At 40.7% G+C, this 17362-nt stretch overlaps 1 protein-coding gene across 1 annotated transcript in view; it reads left to right on the forward strand.

Moving 5' to 3' along the window:
* The first annotated feature begins 521 nt into the window (after positions 1-521).
* Positions 522-17362, forward strand: part of ank1a (ankyrin 1, erythrocytic a) — a 53050-nt gene continuing 36209 nt past the window's right edge. Inside the window, exons 1-22 of the mRNA XM_047149834.2 lie at positions 522-659; positions 3050-3148; positions 3308-3406; positions 3617-3715; positions 4088-4273; positions 4482-4580; positions 4667-4765; positions 5619-5717; positions 5946-6143; positions 6280-6378; positions 8248-8346; positions 8989-9087; positions 9985-10182; positions 10627-10725; positions 11486-11584; positions 12604-12801; positions 13756-13854; positions 15033-15131; positions 15233-15331; positions 15692-15784; positions 16696-16768; positions 16916-16936. Coding sequence (XP_047005790.2) covers positions 537-659; positions 3050-3148; positions 3308-3406; positions 3617-3715; positions 4088-4273; positions 4482-4580; positions 4667-4765; positions 5619-5717; positions 5946-6143; positions 6280-6378; positions 8248-8346; positions 8989-9087; positions 9985-10182; positions 10627-10725; positions 11486-11584; positions 12604-12801; positions 13756-13854; positions 15033-15131; positions 15233-15331; positions 15692-15784; positions 16696-16768; positions 16916-16936 — 2476 coding nt within the window. The 5' untranslated portion in view covers positions 522-536. The remainder of the gene's footprint in view (positions 660-3049; positions 3149-3307; positions 3407-3616; positions 3716-4087; positions 4274-4481; positions 4581-4666; positions 4766-5618; positions 5718-5945; positions 6144-6279; positions 6379-8247; positions 8347-8988; positions 9088-9984; positions 10183-10626; positions 10726-11485; positions 11585-12603; positions 12802-13755; positions 13855-15032; positions 15132-15232; positions 15332-15691; positions 15785-16695; positions 16769-16915; positions 16937-17362) is intronic.

Raw genomic sequence — 17362 nt, forward strand, 5'->3', positions numbered from 1 at the left:
ATCACTCAAACAAATCAGATTTAATCCTTTTGCTACAAGGGGCGAGCACTGGATAATTGTAAGTAGCACCCTGACCTTTGAACTGTGGTATGGTTTGTTGACTGACTGTCAAGTCTTTAATTCATGTGATTCTCTGTGTGGTGTCTTGACCAAGGTCTTTTCCGAAAAGCACCTCGAGTCATTCTGAAAGCACCTTGTGTTGTGTCCGTGGATCGTTCTCATGTTTATCCCTGTAATCTGTGCCTTGCTGTTATTAATGGTGGTGATCTCATACCTTAACAGTACTGTTTTTCTCATTTTTATGTATTGTTGTTGTTGTTGTTGTTTTTATTATAGTGTTGTGTGGTTTCTGTGAATGCTAGGTGTCAAGTATTGAGTCGTTACGTCTTAAATGTCATAACACCGAATAGCTACAATGGTCCTCTTGTGAGTCCTTTTGTCTTTGGGATCTCAGAGGAAACATGACACTATGTGATCCCTTAATTACCAGATTAGTTACGCAAATAAGTTCACTCTTGTTATTCCCACCTCTCTGTATGTCTGTATATCTGTCTCAGACTGACGCTGCTACCAGTTTCCTACGTGCTGCCCGCTCAGGTAACCTGGAAAAGGCTCTTGACCACATCAAGAATGGTCTCGATATCAACACAGCCAATCAGGTGAGGGTCGTCTCCACGTCTGTAAACGTGTGCCATATCAGTTTCCATCAAACCATTAAGCAAAACTAGCTGGTACATGGCTGATGATTTCCCTGAAGCTCACAATCTGTTAAGCATGAAATGTTCTGCATACGACCTTGATCTTCCGTTCTGGTCTCGGGTTATAATTTTCAGTGACGCGTCGTAAAACTCCATTCTCGCCGTATTTGCTGCTAAATATTTCAGTACGTTGCATCAGTGCGAGAGTGCTGAGCTGGAATACTGAAATCCAGTCGGAGGATTAAAGGAACACGCGGTGTTGTGGGGAAGAAGAAAAAATCAATGCTTATTCATGGAAACGTGGATGGTGTTGAACTGTTATTGCTGAGACGTAACGCTCATCAGTATCCATTTTGTCTTAATGTATTACTCTGGCCTTTCTCAACCATCCGTCTCACGCCGTTCTTGAACTCCTAAGAAGGTTCCTACCAGCGATTTATTTTCAGTTACAATGTTTGAGGTCGAATTTGAGCGATAATCGATAATCGATCGGCCCATAAGTACAGTTTTGATCCCATTGAATGTTGAAATCATCGTTCATCGTCAGGTGATGACCTGTGCCGTGATATCAGTGGGCGTGACAACTCTTGTAAAAGTGTTTTGCCGGGGAATAGGGAGTTTCCCCGTCTCCTGACACGTACAATATGCGTGATAAAATGAAAAACAGGGTGTGAGCCTGTGAAGTGGGAGTCTTATCATTAATGCACAGACACACACCATCACAAACAAGTGGCAGAATAATATATTCTGCTTAATGAGGGAGCCCGTATGTGCTGTTTGAGCGTGGATGTATTCACATACATGTAGGTATATGTGTGTGTATATGTGCACTTCCTTTGTTCATTTCCACCTCCTCCCTCACCGTGGCCCACCTCTGTGGTGGGTCAGCACAAATCTGGAGGGTTTAAAAACAGTGTTTGTGGGGATGAAAACACACAGCTATATTTATCTCTGAGGACATTAATCAAACTCTCAGCAAGTACGTTCTTGTGAATGGGTATCACAACCCGGTGCAGCTCACTCAAATGTAGTGCTACAACGAAAAAAACGTTCACTTCCTGAGCAAGCTACGCGAGTGTAAACAGCAAAAGTGTCTGAATATTCTAGAAACCAACTGCGCTAATTCAAACAAATGCTAATGTGAACAACAAAACTGGGAGTTAATGTCGTCTGCCGTGCTAAGTGGCAACGCTAGTGCTTACTAATTGTTAGTTACATCAGCAATAGTTGGTTTTAGGCTCATTGTATATGTGGAGGATTAAGGTTTCAACCTGCACGCTTCACAGTGTAGTGTTTTGTACAGTGAAGTACAGTAGATTCATTAGTATGCAGCAGCACGTACTCAGTTCAGCACCAGCTACGATATGAAAACTGCGTGACGTCTCAGACACACGTGAATTAAGCAATAAGGATAAAGCCATTCCAAGCTGACATTGCTGTGTACCTTTATACAAGAATACAGTAGTGTGAAATGTCTTTCTATGACACTGTCATAATAAAATGAGTGGTTATCAGGTGTAGGACCAATTGTAAGCAATGGCATTGATATCTGAATTATTACAACGTTAGAAGCCATTCAGAATAGAACGATAATAATCACTAAAACATAGATTACTTGATGATTTACTGCAGAATGGGCAGAACAATCAAGACATTTAATTGATGATAAAATAGTCCTTGGGGCTTACAAGAATAACTCTTGGCATCAAGAGACCCCTTCTGGTGACATGCATTTACTACAAGAAAAAAGTCCATGGTGTACTGCCTTGGTGCTGCTACGGGTCGATCTTCTGCGCGTGTTTATGGGGAAAATGACCAACAGCATCTTTCATAGACAACTGATTCAGTCACTGAAACATCCTCTGTGTGACTCATCACTGATTTTGTCTCTGTATGTCTCCACGCATTCTCCGTCGATCTTGCTCATTGTGTCTTCATTTTTTTTTTTCTGTCTGATGGGGTGAGTGGTCTCTGGACTCAGAGGGGGATAATATTAGCGATGTGAGAAAGGTCCAACCTCACATGTCCGGTGTCGATGAAGGAAGGCTGTGTGAGGTTAGACCTATCCCACACGGCTTGTATTCTTCCCGGCGGAGAGACCACCAACCTGCCATCCCGCCCCTTCATCACCATCACTCTCAGCATCATGGCCATTGATTTATGAGTGTCGTTATATACAGTAAAGTGCGGAAGTACTATGTTTTCTTAAGTGAAGTATCATTTGCCACAATAATTGCCCGCGTGATCCCAAGAGCATCGGGCATCTTGTGGCGCTGGCTCTCTGGGGTGTGTGATCCAACGTAATGGAGCCTCCAGTGTGAGGTCTACTCTGTTCTTTCTCACCTCTACAGAATGGACTCAATGGGTTACACTTGGCCTCAAAAGAAGGCCATGTTAAAATGGTGCTGGAACTACTGCACAACGGCATTGTACTGGAGACCACAACTAAGGTAAAGAGACCTCTGCTAATCCTTAGCTACAAAACCGCTCACACTTCATTATAGCTCTAAATTCTAGTGCTAGAACCTAAAATATTACCTTTTTTATCCTTAGTTCGGCAAATTTGCCTTGATCTCATTTTTAGATCACTTTTTTCGGTTTCTGTGCAGAAAGGCAACACTGCCCTCCACATTGCTGCATTGGCTGGACAAGAGCAAGTGGTCACCGAGCTGGTTAACTATGGAGCTAACGTCAATGCCCAGTCCCAGGTTCGCTCTTTACAAAAGCACTTAGGTGCAGTAAATGGCAGCTTCATGTAATGCTCAGATGATGGATCACAACCCTAGTACCATATCATCATCAAATAAGTTACAGATTGTTAATCAGCATTAGTCACAGAAATACAGCGACAAAAAAACAACATTTTTGCAAAAAAAAATTCCCTAATTTGTATATGTCTGTTCATTTGTCTACAACAGAAGGGCTTCACTCCACTCTACATGGCAGCACAAGAGAATCATCTAGAGGTCGTGAAGTTCCTTTTGGACAATGGAGCCAATCAGAGCATTCCAACCGAGGTATATTTAAATTTGGTGTCAGATGTACGTTTATGGATTGGTGCACTGGTGCGCAGTGGATAGTGTTACAGGGTAGTCTTACAGTAGAGCTCCAGGGTCCCCAGTTTGATCCCGAGCTCAGGTTACTGCCTGTTTGGGACTGTCTGGTGTTGCACGTTCTCCCTATGTCCGTGTGTGTTTCCTCTAGGATCTCTGCTTTGCCCCCCTTCCAAAAACATGCCCGTTGGAGGATTGGTAAGAGTGAATAAGAGTGTGAGATGTCAAGGGTGTAGTTCTGCCTCGTTCCCAGTGTTCCCAGGATCCAGATCAAGTACAGTATGTTTGTGAAAAACAGTGATGTTATCTTCCTTTTTTTTCCTCACCATCTCTTAGGACGGCTTTACGCCATTAGCTGTGGCTCTTCAGCAGGGTCATGAGAATGTAGTGGCCCTGCTTATCAACCATGGCACCAAGGGAAAGGTTCGCCTTCCTGCACTGCACATAGCAGCGCGCAACGATGACACCCGCACTGCCGCTGTGCTTCTGCAGAATGACCCCAATCCTGATGTACTAAGCAAGGTTTGTGTGTGTGTGTGTGTGTGTGTGTGTGTGTGTGTGTGTGTGTCAGTATGCTGCTTGTTTTACTTGAATCAAAACATTATGGCTAAGCGATAATTTCAAAGACATGCAGCAACTGATGCTCTCGGGTCAAAATTTTCCTGTCTGTATAATAAGAGATTGTACTATATCTGTTTTATATGCTTTCCTTTCCCATGATTCCTTGCAGACAGGCTTCACGCCACTCCATATTGCAGCACATTATGAGAATGTGAACATTGCCCAGCTGCTGATAAACCGAGGCGCCAATGTGAACTTCACTCCCAAGGTATCTTTCTTGAACGCATCCCTAAAGCACTCATTTTGCTGCTGCATTGCAGTTGACGGCATGATCCTAAACTGTCTTTCTTGCAGAATGGGATTACACCGCTGCACATTGCATCCAGGAGAGGGAACGTGGTAATGGTCAGGCTTCTGCTGGACCGTGGTGCAACAATTGATGCCAAGACTAAAGTAAAGATAAACTGTTCAGCAATACAAAACATTGCAGATGGCTTTGATACATTGCATTTTGATTTTATGTTTACATTTACTTATTGGGGCCATTACTGGGGCCATCACTGGGGCCTTCACTCTGGCCGTCACTGGGGCCGTCACTGGGGCCTTTACTGGGGCCATCACTGAGGCTTTTACTGGGGCCGTCACTGGGGCCGTCACTGGGGCTGTTACTGGGGTCTTTACAGGGGATGTTACTGGGGCCTTTACAGGGGCACGGTGACTTAATGGTTAGCACGTTTGTCTCACACCTCCAAGGGTGGGGGTTCAAATCCCGCCTCCACCCTGTGTGTGCGGAGTTTTTATGTTCTCCCTGTGCTTCGGGGTTTTCCTATAGGTACTCAGGTTTCCTCCCCCAGTCTAAAGACATGTGTTGTAGGCTGATTGGCATTACCAAATTGTCTGTGGAGTATGTGTACCTTGCGATGGGTTGGCACCCCTTCCAGGGTGTCCCCCGCCTTGAGTTTCCAGGAATAGGCTCCAGGCTCCACTGCGACCCTGGTATGGAAAATGGATGGATTTACATTTACAGTATTTGACTCTCTAATCCAGAGTGCTTTGTAGTCCTAGTCTTAATAGGTCAGGGTCTAAGAATACTGTCAAGCTATAAATGCTGTTAGACAGAGACAAGAGAGATACACAAATATACAACACAAAGAGAAAAATGTCATAAAGGAGCAAAACTCATTAAAAACCATCACTTGTTATTGAAAACAATTTCAACTTTTGTCTTCGGACATCAAATGACCTTCAGATCATTTTGCCATTTTTCTTTGACATTTTACTTTCTTTTTTTTTTTTTTGCATACAGGACGAGCTGACTCCGCTTCACTGTGCTGCAAGAAATGGTCATGTTAGGATAATTGAGATCCTGCTGGACCAAGGAGCCCCCATACAAGCCAAGACCAAAGTAAACATACGGACAGTGTTACGGTTTTAACATTCGCACATAATAATCATCATTTCCTCCATATGATCATGTGGTAAACCAGGACATTTCATTGTTATGTAAGCAGTGAGTGCATATTTTAAGCTTTTTAAGAATATATACATGCCGAACTGAATCGAGTAGAACGCTGATGGCTTTTTATTATAATTATAATATAATTGTAATTATTATTGTTTACCCCACATACAGAATGGTCTCTCGCCAATCCACATGGCGGCTCAGGGGGACCACATGGACTGTGTGCGACAGCTCTTGCAGTATAACGCCGAGATTGATGATATAACACTAGACCACCTAACACCCCTACATGTGGCAGCACACTGTGGGCACCATCGCATGGCCAAAGTGCTGCTGGACAAAGGAGCCAAGCCAAACACCCGTGCACTGGTAAGCTCCTATACAGCACACTAGCTTACACTGAAAATATATACTGTACATGTGTGTATTCATTTATCGCATTTGTTGAGCCACAGTGTACATGGTTTAAATTTCATATTTAATCATGTTTTCATGGTCTATGTAGAACGGCTTCACACCTCTCCACATAGCCTGTAAGAAGAATCACAATCGCGTAATGGACCTACTCCTAAAACACTCGGCATCCTTGGAAGCTGTGACAGAGGTATGAAATGTGCAGCCAACAAAGTGCAGCTACACACAGGGGCTAAAGTGAGGTTTTAGGAGGTCAGGGAACCCAGGTTCTTATATAATATGCAAAGTGTTGTTCAATTACAGTGTGGTTACATGGAGCTCCACATGTCATGGATATGTGATTAAAACATGTTTTATAGACATGTTTCTGTTCAAAGCACTCGATATGAGTATCAAAATAATCAAAATAAATAAATCAAGTAGTCAGTTAATAGTAATTACTTCTGGCCATCAGTATCTCACACAACTCTTAACTGCTGAACTGAGGAGATGATTAGCAAATCTTTATGGTTACATAGCTAGCTAAATAACAAGGCTGGACTGCAATGGTGCAATTGGAGTGAATTATAGCAACAGCCTGCTGGCCAAACAATAAGCATGATCGTTTCACAGATTTACTATCCAATATAATAAAAATCTGTTTGCCAAATGTATGAAGACACAACTTAATTATCTTGCAAGCTCAAGCAAAGTATGCTAAGTTCAGTATGGCTTTGCGACAAAGTGCTTTGGAATGAGCTCAAGCAAAAAAGCAGAAAAATACAACATGAAAATTTAAAAAAAAAAAAGTTTTCCTAAACATTGAGGGGCAATTTTTTAATTTATATAAGTTGACACACTATGATACAGCAAGGGAGGAAAAAACGGCACGACAAGCAAGATCCTCATTATAAACAGGGTGAGGCGTGGGGAGGTGGCGTTGGGTGCCAGAAGCATTCGTGCAGATTAATTGCTGTTAAGAAATGTTTTAAACTGGATTCATTTGGAGTTATGTGGAACCAAGTGAAATAGCACCAACAATGGTCGCAAAAGATACACAGAACGGTTTGAATCAGTGAGGCTGCAGCTGATTTCTTTCTATCCCAGATTTTAGATTCGTCCAGCCTATCAGTGAGTCATGTCAGGAGATTACACAGTGTGAAACGCCCCTTAGATTTGATCTTATTCAGCCCGTGTTGCTGACACATCTGTAACAGCTCTGTAACGGTCTTTGCATCCAAAGCTGATAAGAGCATGGGTGTCACGAATTCAAGGTCGGAGACGGATGCAAGTGCAGATTTGCTTTTAGTTAATAGCAAAACAAAACACAAAGCAAGAACAAGGGACTGTGATGCAGCGAGGTGCAGTGGCTGCTGGGAACTGTTGTTCAGAGTTCCTTCTCTGATCTACATGACAATGGGCAATACAGTGGTGGGGGTAATGAATGTGAACGAGGTGGACTATTTACTCTATCATCCTGAAAGGCTTTGGAGAAGAAACGAAAATGAAACTGACTAAGCACACATTGTCCAAATAAAGTGTACAAAAGTACAGATGACAGAACCCTTCGTTTTTGTGTTTTTGGTTTGAATGAAAGGGTTGTAACGTCCTCTGTTTCGCATGTTTTCAGAGGAAACATGGTACCCAGTAGGGCATGATGGACTTGAAGTCATGAATGCAGCTGCCTCTCGGCCTTTAATTGTGTGTGTGTGTGTGTGTGTGTGTGTGTGTGTGTGTGCATGCATGTGTAATATTGTGCCCCATATGATATCTTATTATGATTCTCATTGATACCTCATGATATAATGCATTGCTCAACCCTGATACTTTCATTAGATAATAGATTTTAGTATCATGGACTATTTAAACACTACGTACACATACTCATTTCTTTGTACATTTTGAATGTGTCTGTGATTTCATTTGTATCCTTGTATAATTAACAGTAATGTAATTGTACCCTATCCGTCAAAACTGTAAAAAAGACTATGTCAAGACTATGGCGATGTTGATTCATTTATAATGAATTTCATTACCCAGTGATTGTGTGTGTGTGTGTGTGTGTGTGTGTGTGAGACAGTCGGGGTTAACCCCACTCCATGTGGCCTCCTTCATGGGTCATCTGAACATAGTGAAGATCCTGCTGCAAAAAGGAGCCTCTCCAAATGCCTCGAATGTGGTGAGTCACAAAATCTAGACTATAAGGCTACAATAAAACTGTGAAAGGGTTACGCTTCATCGTTACAGCAGATATTTCCTGGAAGACTGTCAAGGATTTCATTTCAATTGTCCAGCAGCAGGTAGAAATTCCAAATAACAGCAATCCAGACACAGACTACTGTAAGCTCCGGCGTTTAACGAGAGCATGTGGTGGCTTAGCAGTTAAAGCTCTGGGTTACTGATCAGAAGGTTGGGTGTTCAAGCCCCAGCACTGCCAAGCTGCCACTGTTTGCCACTCACTACCATGAGACAGCGCAACTGGAGCAGAGAGGCCTCGCTCAAGATCCCCCAAGCTGCCACTGTTGGGCCCTTGAGCAAGGGCCCAACAGTTGAGAATTCTCTGCTCCAGGGTTGCTGTATCATGGCTGACACTACGCTCTGACCCCAGCTTCCTGACATGCTGGGGTATGCGAAGAAAAGAATTTCACTGTGCTGTAATGTATACGTGATCAATAAAGACTCATTATGTTCTCCTGAAACAGCATACTGTATAATCTGACAGTAAACGCTGAGCTAACACATGCTGTTGTTCATTCGGAAATGATCTGTCCTGAATCGTTTCTTTAGCTCTGAAACAGATTCGCTGTGTTTATTTTGATAGAAAGTGGAAACACCCCTGCACATGGCATCTCGAGCGGGTCACTGTGATGTTGCAGAGTTTCTGCTGCAAAATGCAGCACCAGTGGATGCCAAAGCCAAGGTACAGCGATCCTCCACCCACACAGTTCTGTTTGCATATAGCTTTATTTTGTTAGAACTTAGCAACATGATTTTGTAAAACCAATGAGTCGTTATCAGATGTGTTAATCTGTTATAAAATTGGTTAATAATTATAAATTCACAGGATAACACTGACACCAGTTATAAATACAGAGCACGCTATGAGTGCCAGATCTTTTCTCTCCCATAGATAGTTTGCTGTTTTATATTTACTGTATTTACCGTACTTTTATTGTATGATGATACCGGAAAAATGTTACTTGTGCCTCCTCACATGGTACAGTCCCTCCAGGATTCTGTGATTTTGCAGACACTGAAATGAACACAAAATCGAGCAACTTCCACATATATTCTGAGGAGCTAGTGATTTTTCTAAATTACTAAGTTTGGACCAAGACGTGTCATGTGACATCATCACAACACGAATTCAGCTAAAGCCTTCTTCGATTCACGTGCATTGAACATGAGTGCAGCTAAAAGGTCTCATTTAACCAACTGAGAAAAACAATTTCGTGCAATTGCAATTTCACCAATTTGAGTAGTTTTCCACACACAAAAAAGCACAAAAATGCTTAAAAAAAAAAAAAAAAAAGCCGCAGCAAATCAACAACCACAAAAAAAAAAAAAAAACTCAGCGAAATCCTTTATGGACTGATAGTAACAGTACAAGCAAATGTATTTAAGATCAGTGATGGACTTGGTTAGGGAGAATATCAGTTTTGGGAATCTACTCTGCAATTGCAATTCGCAAACTACAGACTACTCGTGATTTAGAATCGCTAAGCTGTAGCTAAACTGCTCTCTACTTGTAGAACATGGAGACTATGTATTTATTATATGACTTCCAAATGATTTAAAGACCCCATGCTTCTTTTAGGATGACCAGACCCCATTGCACTGCGCCGCCCGCATGGGCCACAAAGAACTAGTGAAGCTCCTGCTGGAGCACAAGGCCAACCCAAATTCTACCACCATGGCTGGACACACTCCGCTGCACATCGCCGCCAGGGAGGGGCATACACAGACTGCCCGGATCCTCCTTGACATGAATGCCCAGCAGACCAAGCTGACGAAAGTAAGCTTCAGCTCCTTTCTGCCCTTTGTTGTCTGCTGAGGATAACATAAGATCTGATCAAGCGGCAGTTAACCATCAATTTACAAACCCAGATGATATTAATTTGCACACACAGGGGGTATAATTAGATTTCAGATTTCAACTGGTTCCTTGCCTTGGAGAACTGCTTTTTCTTAATGTGTTCAATACTTTTTTCCCGTGTCATTCCACTTTATTGCACATAACTTAATTTATGAACTTCAATGTTGTGAATTCTTTATATTTCTACATTTCTTGAGTTAATACTGAAGTCTGGTGAAAATTTCATGTGAACAGCCTCATTGGAAATATATTTACTGAAAAAAAAATGTTGAAGCATCCAATACTGATCTCCTGCACTGTAAATAAAGCATATCTATTTTTAATAGATATATTAATTTACCTTTTAATATGATATCTTTGTAGAAAGGCTTTACTCCACTCCATATGGCAGCAAAATATGGAAAGGAGGACGTGGCAGAGTTGCTACTTGAGAGAGGTGCAAACCCAAATACTGCAGGCAAGGTGTGTATACTAACCCTAACCCTAGTCTTATTTATATTATTATTCGTACTGAATCTCATCATTAATGTTAGTGAGTTGTTTGAATGTTATAATACAAATCTACAGTGCTTTAAGTCTGTATTTCTAGTGTGCATTAGACAGGACAAAAAAAACTATTTAATCTGACATGTAAGGCAGGACCTCTTATAATGGAAACATCTCTATCAAGTGTGTGTTTGGATATTTTGACAGGTTAATCTCAGGTTTCCTTCTTGTGCACCAGATGGTTATCTTTAGCAGAGGAACGACAGCTTTTGGCTCAGTCACACTAATCGATGGGATAACAATTGTAATGAACAACAATCCAAACATACAGATTTATGCGTCTCAGCTTTTATCTTCTGTAGCAGTCGTGCAGCTCTTTACGTCTATCCTCACGGCCATGGAAGAACTAGTTCAATAAAATTTGTAAATAAGTAAATACATACATATATACATACTGTGCTGTTTTGTGTTTTTTGAGCTATTTGTATTCTCTGACTACCGCATTAGCCAGGGTTCACAATATAAGTTCACCATATTAAGTTTCAATATGCCTTCAGCAGGAAGATTCACATTTACGGGCGGTCCTATACGCAATCATTAGTGTCCGGTAGTCGCTGAGTTACATTATTATCTTCACTCTAAGATTTTATGGAAACACATATGTAAAAGCTGTGTTGTCTTTGCCTGTGCTCCCATATAAAACCCTTCTGTTTGCTGTATTCATCTTCTCCTCTAGAATGGACTCACGCCATTGCATGTAGCTGTCCATCACAACAACCTGGACGTGGTAAACTTACTGGTTAGCAAGGGCGGATCTCCACACAGCGCAGCGAGAGTGAGCAGAACTTTACAGTGACATCAGAATCCAGAACTAGAATCCAAAAAGTCATTTATTATTATTATTATTATTATTATTATTATTGTTGTTGTTGTTGTTCATTCAAGAATGCCCGTGAAACACATTCGCTCCTTTTTATCATATTATAATAGCTATAATCAGTCATATCTTCACAAACCATTCTTATTCTTTCTGTTGGAATCAGGATTTTTACAGTGACACTGCATGACACTGGAGACTCCTTACTGTCCTTACAAACAGCTTCAGTTCAGCTTCAGCTATCAGTATCTTGATATACAGTGGGGTCCAAAAGTCTGAAACCACATTCAAACCCCCATTCGATTTCTTTTAAAAATTGGAAATAAACGGAAAATTTTCGAATTTTGATATATTTAAGACAAAGAAATTAAACTTTCAGTATACTGTAGTCGATATTTACTAGTCAAGCTTCTGTACTATTTCTAGGTCGCTGTTTAAATGTAAGCAAACTTGTGCTATTGACCATGTTAACTGCCTTGCACAAAACAGCTTTCCTTGAGTCTTATCCCTTCCATTTATAGCATGCGTTCAGATGACACTCCAATGAGTTTGATATAACACGAATCATCAGGTTTTACAAACTAGCGGAGTCCATGCTCGCTCAAGTGCGCTGCCATTATGGCAAAAGGTGAAGTGCAAAAAAACTGTTACTGTTCAGGTTACTGATGATAACGAAAAATAAATGATCGAATTATTGAATTTCAATTACTGAAATTAAAGTTTTAAAAAAGAATGCAGAATAGACGCATTTTAACTAGTGGTTTCACTTTTATACCTCCTTGCTAAATAACTGTCTTGTTTTTTAATCTGTTTATTAAGGTCTTATTATTAGTCTTATTATCTGGAGCATCTATTATACGCATTACTATGGAAATGATAGCATATTAGAATGAGCACATTAATATAAACCGGTTGTTGATCAGGCCACAAGGACATACTTACACTGAAATAACTAGAGATAATTCTCTTTACCCTAGAATGGCTACACTCCTCTCCACATTGCCTCCAAGCAGAACCAGTTGGAGGTGGCCAATAGTCTGCTGCAGCACGGAGCCTCCGCCAATGCTGAATCCTTACAGGGAATCACGCCACTGCACTTGGCTTCCCAGGAGGGTCAAGCAGACATGGTCTCACTGCTCATTTCCAAGCAGGCCAATGTCAACCTGGGCAACAAGGCAAATACACTTTCCTCCTTTCTTTTTGTTTGACTGAAATGTAGTTTAATACCGTTTACTGCTGTTTATAGTTGTTTTTCATGTAGAAACATTTCATTTTTGAAGGCATCTTTGCTTTACAGCATGGTCTTTGCACAGAAATGTACATTAGCATTGCATATAAACATTATATGGCCAAAAGTGTGTGGACACTTGACGATATACCCATCCGTGGTTCTTCCTCAAACTGTTGCCACAAAGTTTAAAGCACAGAATTGTAAAGGATGACTTTGTATACTGTAGCATTACAATTTCCCATCACTGGAACTGAGATGCACAAACCTGTTCCAGCATGACAATGCCTCTGTGCACAAAGCGAGCTCTATGAAGACATGGTTTGCCAAGGGTGAAGTGTCCTGCACAGAACCCTGACTTCAACTCCACCGAACACCTTTGGGATGAACTGGAACACAGACTGCACCCCAGGCCTCCTCAACCAACATCATTGCCTGACCTTGTCAGAGTTTTATGCATTTGATCAGGGAAACCCCTGCTCATAATATTAACATAGGTGATGAGGCTACTGTAGCGGGTAACAGGAAGTTAGTTAAGAAAAGGACTCTGAACAAAGAAACGCGCGCACACAAGGACCTCTTTTCTTTTTCCTCTTGTTTACTAAAACCAATCGTAGATACACTGCTTGCCTCTTTTCACTGACACACCTCACTAATGCTCGAACACAAATCCCCACGTCCACACTCCAAAATCTAGTGGAAAGCCTTCATGGAAGAGTGGAGGTTATTATAACAGCAAAGGCAGGACTAAATCTGGAATGGGTGTTACAGTCAGGTGTCTACAATCTTTTGGCCATATGGTGTACATACAGAACATACATTGTGCGTTTGTCATGTTATCTGTCTATATCAGTGAGTGAGAATTAAAAACTGTGGAACTATATGCTTTATTTTACTTCAGAGTGGCCTGACCCCACTTCACCTTGTTGCCCAAGAGGGTCATGTGGGCATTGCTGACATCCTGGTGAAACAGGGGGCATCGGTCTATGCTGCCACACGGGTAAGCTGTCGTGCCATTCACATTAACATTGTTAAGGGCCATTTATTTGGATTTGGTGCAATGGAACTGTACAGTATTTCTCAAGGTTATTTAAAAATATAAATGTCTGAGAGCTCAAGGGTTAATCTGTATAAGTAACAATGTAGTTTGTATAAAGCTTTATTACTCATAACTTAAATTAAAGCCGTCTGAATGACAATACCTCTGGTGTATAGTATTCATTCCCTGACAGCAAGAATGTTTGGGCTACATGAGAGTCATGAAATAGTCCTGGAAGTCGCATCCACAATGCAGACTTGTGACAAGTTAATGGAGCTGAACACTTTATCAGCAGACCCAGAACACATACGGGTCGCATCTATAAAATTATGTGCCAAATTCTATTAGAAAAACCTAGTTAAAGAAATATTATTATAATTACCGTATAATAGTAAATGAAACCTTATCTATAGCATTATTTTCAATGTTACGTTCAATTTCACTGTTACTTCTGCCATTAACTGGATGTGAGTTATCTACCTGGAGGTACTGCCTACCCACATGCCTACAAACATGACGAATATGTTGTCTGCTACCAATGAATACATCAGTAAAGCTGGCCTCAGATGAGGAGCTGGTTGTAAAATGTGTCAGCATCAGCAAGTTTATGAGCATTACAATCCAGCACATGACTGTCCATCTAACAAGCACAGCACTGCTAAATCGTGGTTTGCTCCGAATTGCTCCTCAATAATCCAACGTAAAGAGCGTTTGTTTTATGTTTGTCGATTACATTTTGAAAAAAATAGTTTACCAAACCATAATTTTGAATAAATTTGATTTCACTGATTTGAGTTCGAACCTCTGAACTGGGCCTGTGTCATATTTGGGCCAGATATTAAAAATAGCATTTAGACCTGCTCCAGCTCTTGGCCAACAATATTCTTTGTTAACGTGGGCCAGTTCTATATCTGTTTTGGCACAGATCCATAAAACTGATCAATTCCAGTATTGGGCTGTTTTGCAGAAATACACCAGGCCAGCTCTGCTTTGCGGGCGGATCTATAGTGAACGCATCACGACAGCAGTTTTTGTACATATTTTGGTTCAGTGTACATATTTTGTCTGGGTTTGTTCTGTCCATTTTGTGCAGCTCTGTGACTGTTTTTCAATAACGGGTTGATGCTGTGTCCTTGCAGATGGGCTACACTCCACTTCACGTGGCTTGTCATTATGGCAACATTAAAATGGTTAAGTTCCTCCTGCAGCAGCAGGCAAACGTCAACAGCAAGACAAGGGTAAACAGGAATAAGACGTTTTTGGTCTATTTTTAAAAAGAATTTCCTACATATTTATGCTTGTAATTCAGGAGCAGAAATAACTGCTTGTCATGTTTCAGGCGGGATATACACCCCTTCATCAGGCTGCCCAACAGGGCCACACTGACATTGTGACCTTGCTTCTGAAACATGGTGCACAGCCAAATGAAATTACTACCGTAAGAGCAGTTTTGTTTTTCAAATCTTCTAGCATTCTTCATACTGTACTTCCAGGTTTTACATTGTTCAGATATGCATGCCAAAGAACAATAGAAACTGATAGAGATCCAGTATTTTCAATGATTTATGTTGTATGAATTTTAGGTAAATTAAATGACAGGCTTTTTTTTATTAGTAGTATTCACAAACTCATAAGGCCGGGTTTGATAATACCGTTAATGTCCGTTATTCACACCCTGTTTTGTACAAATGAGAACCGTATTCCCAGGAAAATAGTTTCTCTGTATTTGAAGCAGCTACAACATTTACAAAATTGGTATTTTATAGGATCAAATTGACAAACTTTCTTTCCCCACCAGAACGGCACTTCTGCACTGGCCATTGCGAAACGTCTCGGCTATATTTCTGTCATTGACGTCCTCAAACTGATTACCGAAGAAACGGTGACCATGGTGAGTGACCAGTGGCTTGCTTAGTGCGCAGTTGATTCAGGATGTTAATTTATGATAATGTTAATTTAACTAATTTATATTGAATTTCCTTGTGGACATACTATACATTCTATATACATTCTATATACCTAGATTGCAGACAAGCTGCAAATAGCCTATGTTCAATATTATTATTAATTTTATTTTTTTGAGGAAACTGTTACCTGAATGAAGTAAGAGGATTTTAATCTGATGTCCACTCGGAAGTCAGTTTAAAAAACTGCTAGGTGTCATGTGCATGTCTGCAGTGCCCCATCAAACAAGCTCCAATTCCCATAATCATCAGCCAGTGACCATGTCACATGACACTCAATCAAGCACCAATCCTTGTTCATGATCATACACATCTCATACAGTCATAAAACCAAAACAAGATTCTGTGCAAAGCCTCACTCAGGCACTGCATCTGGAAAGTTTCTGATCACTGCCATTGTTTTAACTTCTGTTTGGTTGCACCAGTGGTCACCAACCTAGTTCATGGAGATCTACCTTCTTGAAGCCTTTAGCTCCCACCATATTTGGACCCACCTGACCATCTACTCATTAGAAGTCTTAGGAGGTCAACTAAAACAGGTGTGTTAGATTTTTGGAGATGAAACCTGCAGGAAGGTAGATCTGAAGGAAGAGGGTTGATGACCACTGGTTTACACAGTCCAGTTCATGTATGCTGATCATATATCGTTGGTATATCGTTGGTATATTGTTGGACCGTTGGCATACGGTTACTTCATTTTCAGTCTTTTGGTTTCTTTGCGTTCATCCATCTTCTTTCATGAATCTAAGCTTTCCTGCTGAAATATTTTAATGAATTATTTTAATAAAGATTCTTCCTTTTTTATATATTTATTAAAATCCAAATATCTTCTTTTCAGTCGACCACTGAAAAACATCGAATGAGCTTTCCCGAGACAGTTGATGAGATCCTGGATGTGTCCGAGGATGAAGGTAAAACACAACTTTTCAAAATGTTGTTTTGTTTTGTTTTTTTACTGGGAATACATTTTTTCTTTGAACTGACAGGCAAGAAAACATCCAGTGTGCAATTAAAAATAAATAAAAATCACTAAATTGTGCTCCTTTTGCTTTTCCTAGGAGTTGCACAGCTAACGCTAGGTATGAATGTTTGACATCTCTCTGTTCTGTGTACCGTGACCATTAATCTTTACACCCTTTCAATCACACGGACATAACAGACTTGTTCTCACTCACATTCTCACAAAAGTGACGGTGGAGATGAGCGTATCATCGGCATGTGTCCATCAATAACCATGTCAGTACCTGTAGCACTAACCTACCACTAACCTACTAGGTCTCCTGCTTCAGTCTTTCTCTAATTACCATGTCAGAGAGGAAGAATGCTTCTTCGCCTTGATATGTAGTACAAAAAAAATCTGCCAGCATTTTCTTGTCTTTTTGAGATTGAACATAGCACTTTAAAGAAAATCATGACAGTCAGTGATATTAGATACTGAATAAGAAAATGAATTTGTGTGTTTGAGCAATAGAAAAAAATGTTTTTCCAGAGTATGTGTGAGAAAA

Source organism: Ictalurus punctatus, chromosome 22, assembly GCF_001660625.3.
Source record: "Ictalurus punctatus breed USDA103 chromosome 22, Coco_2.0, whole genome shotgun sequence".
NCBI classification, from domain to species: Eukaryota; Metazoa; Chordata; class Actinopteri; order Siluriformes; family Ictaluridae; genus Ictalurus; species Ictalurus punctatus.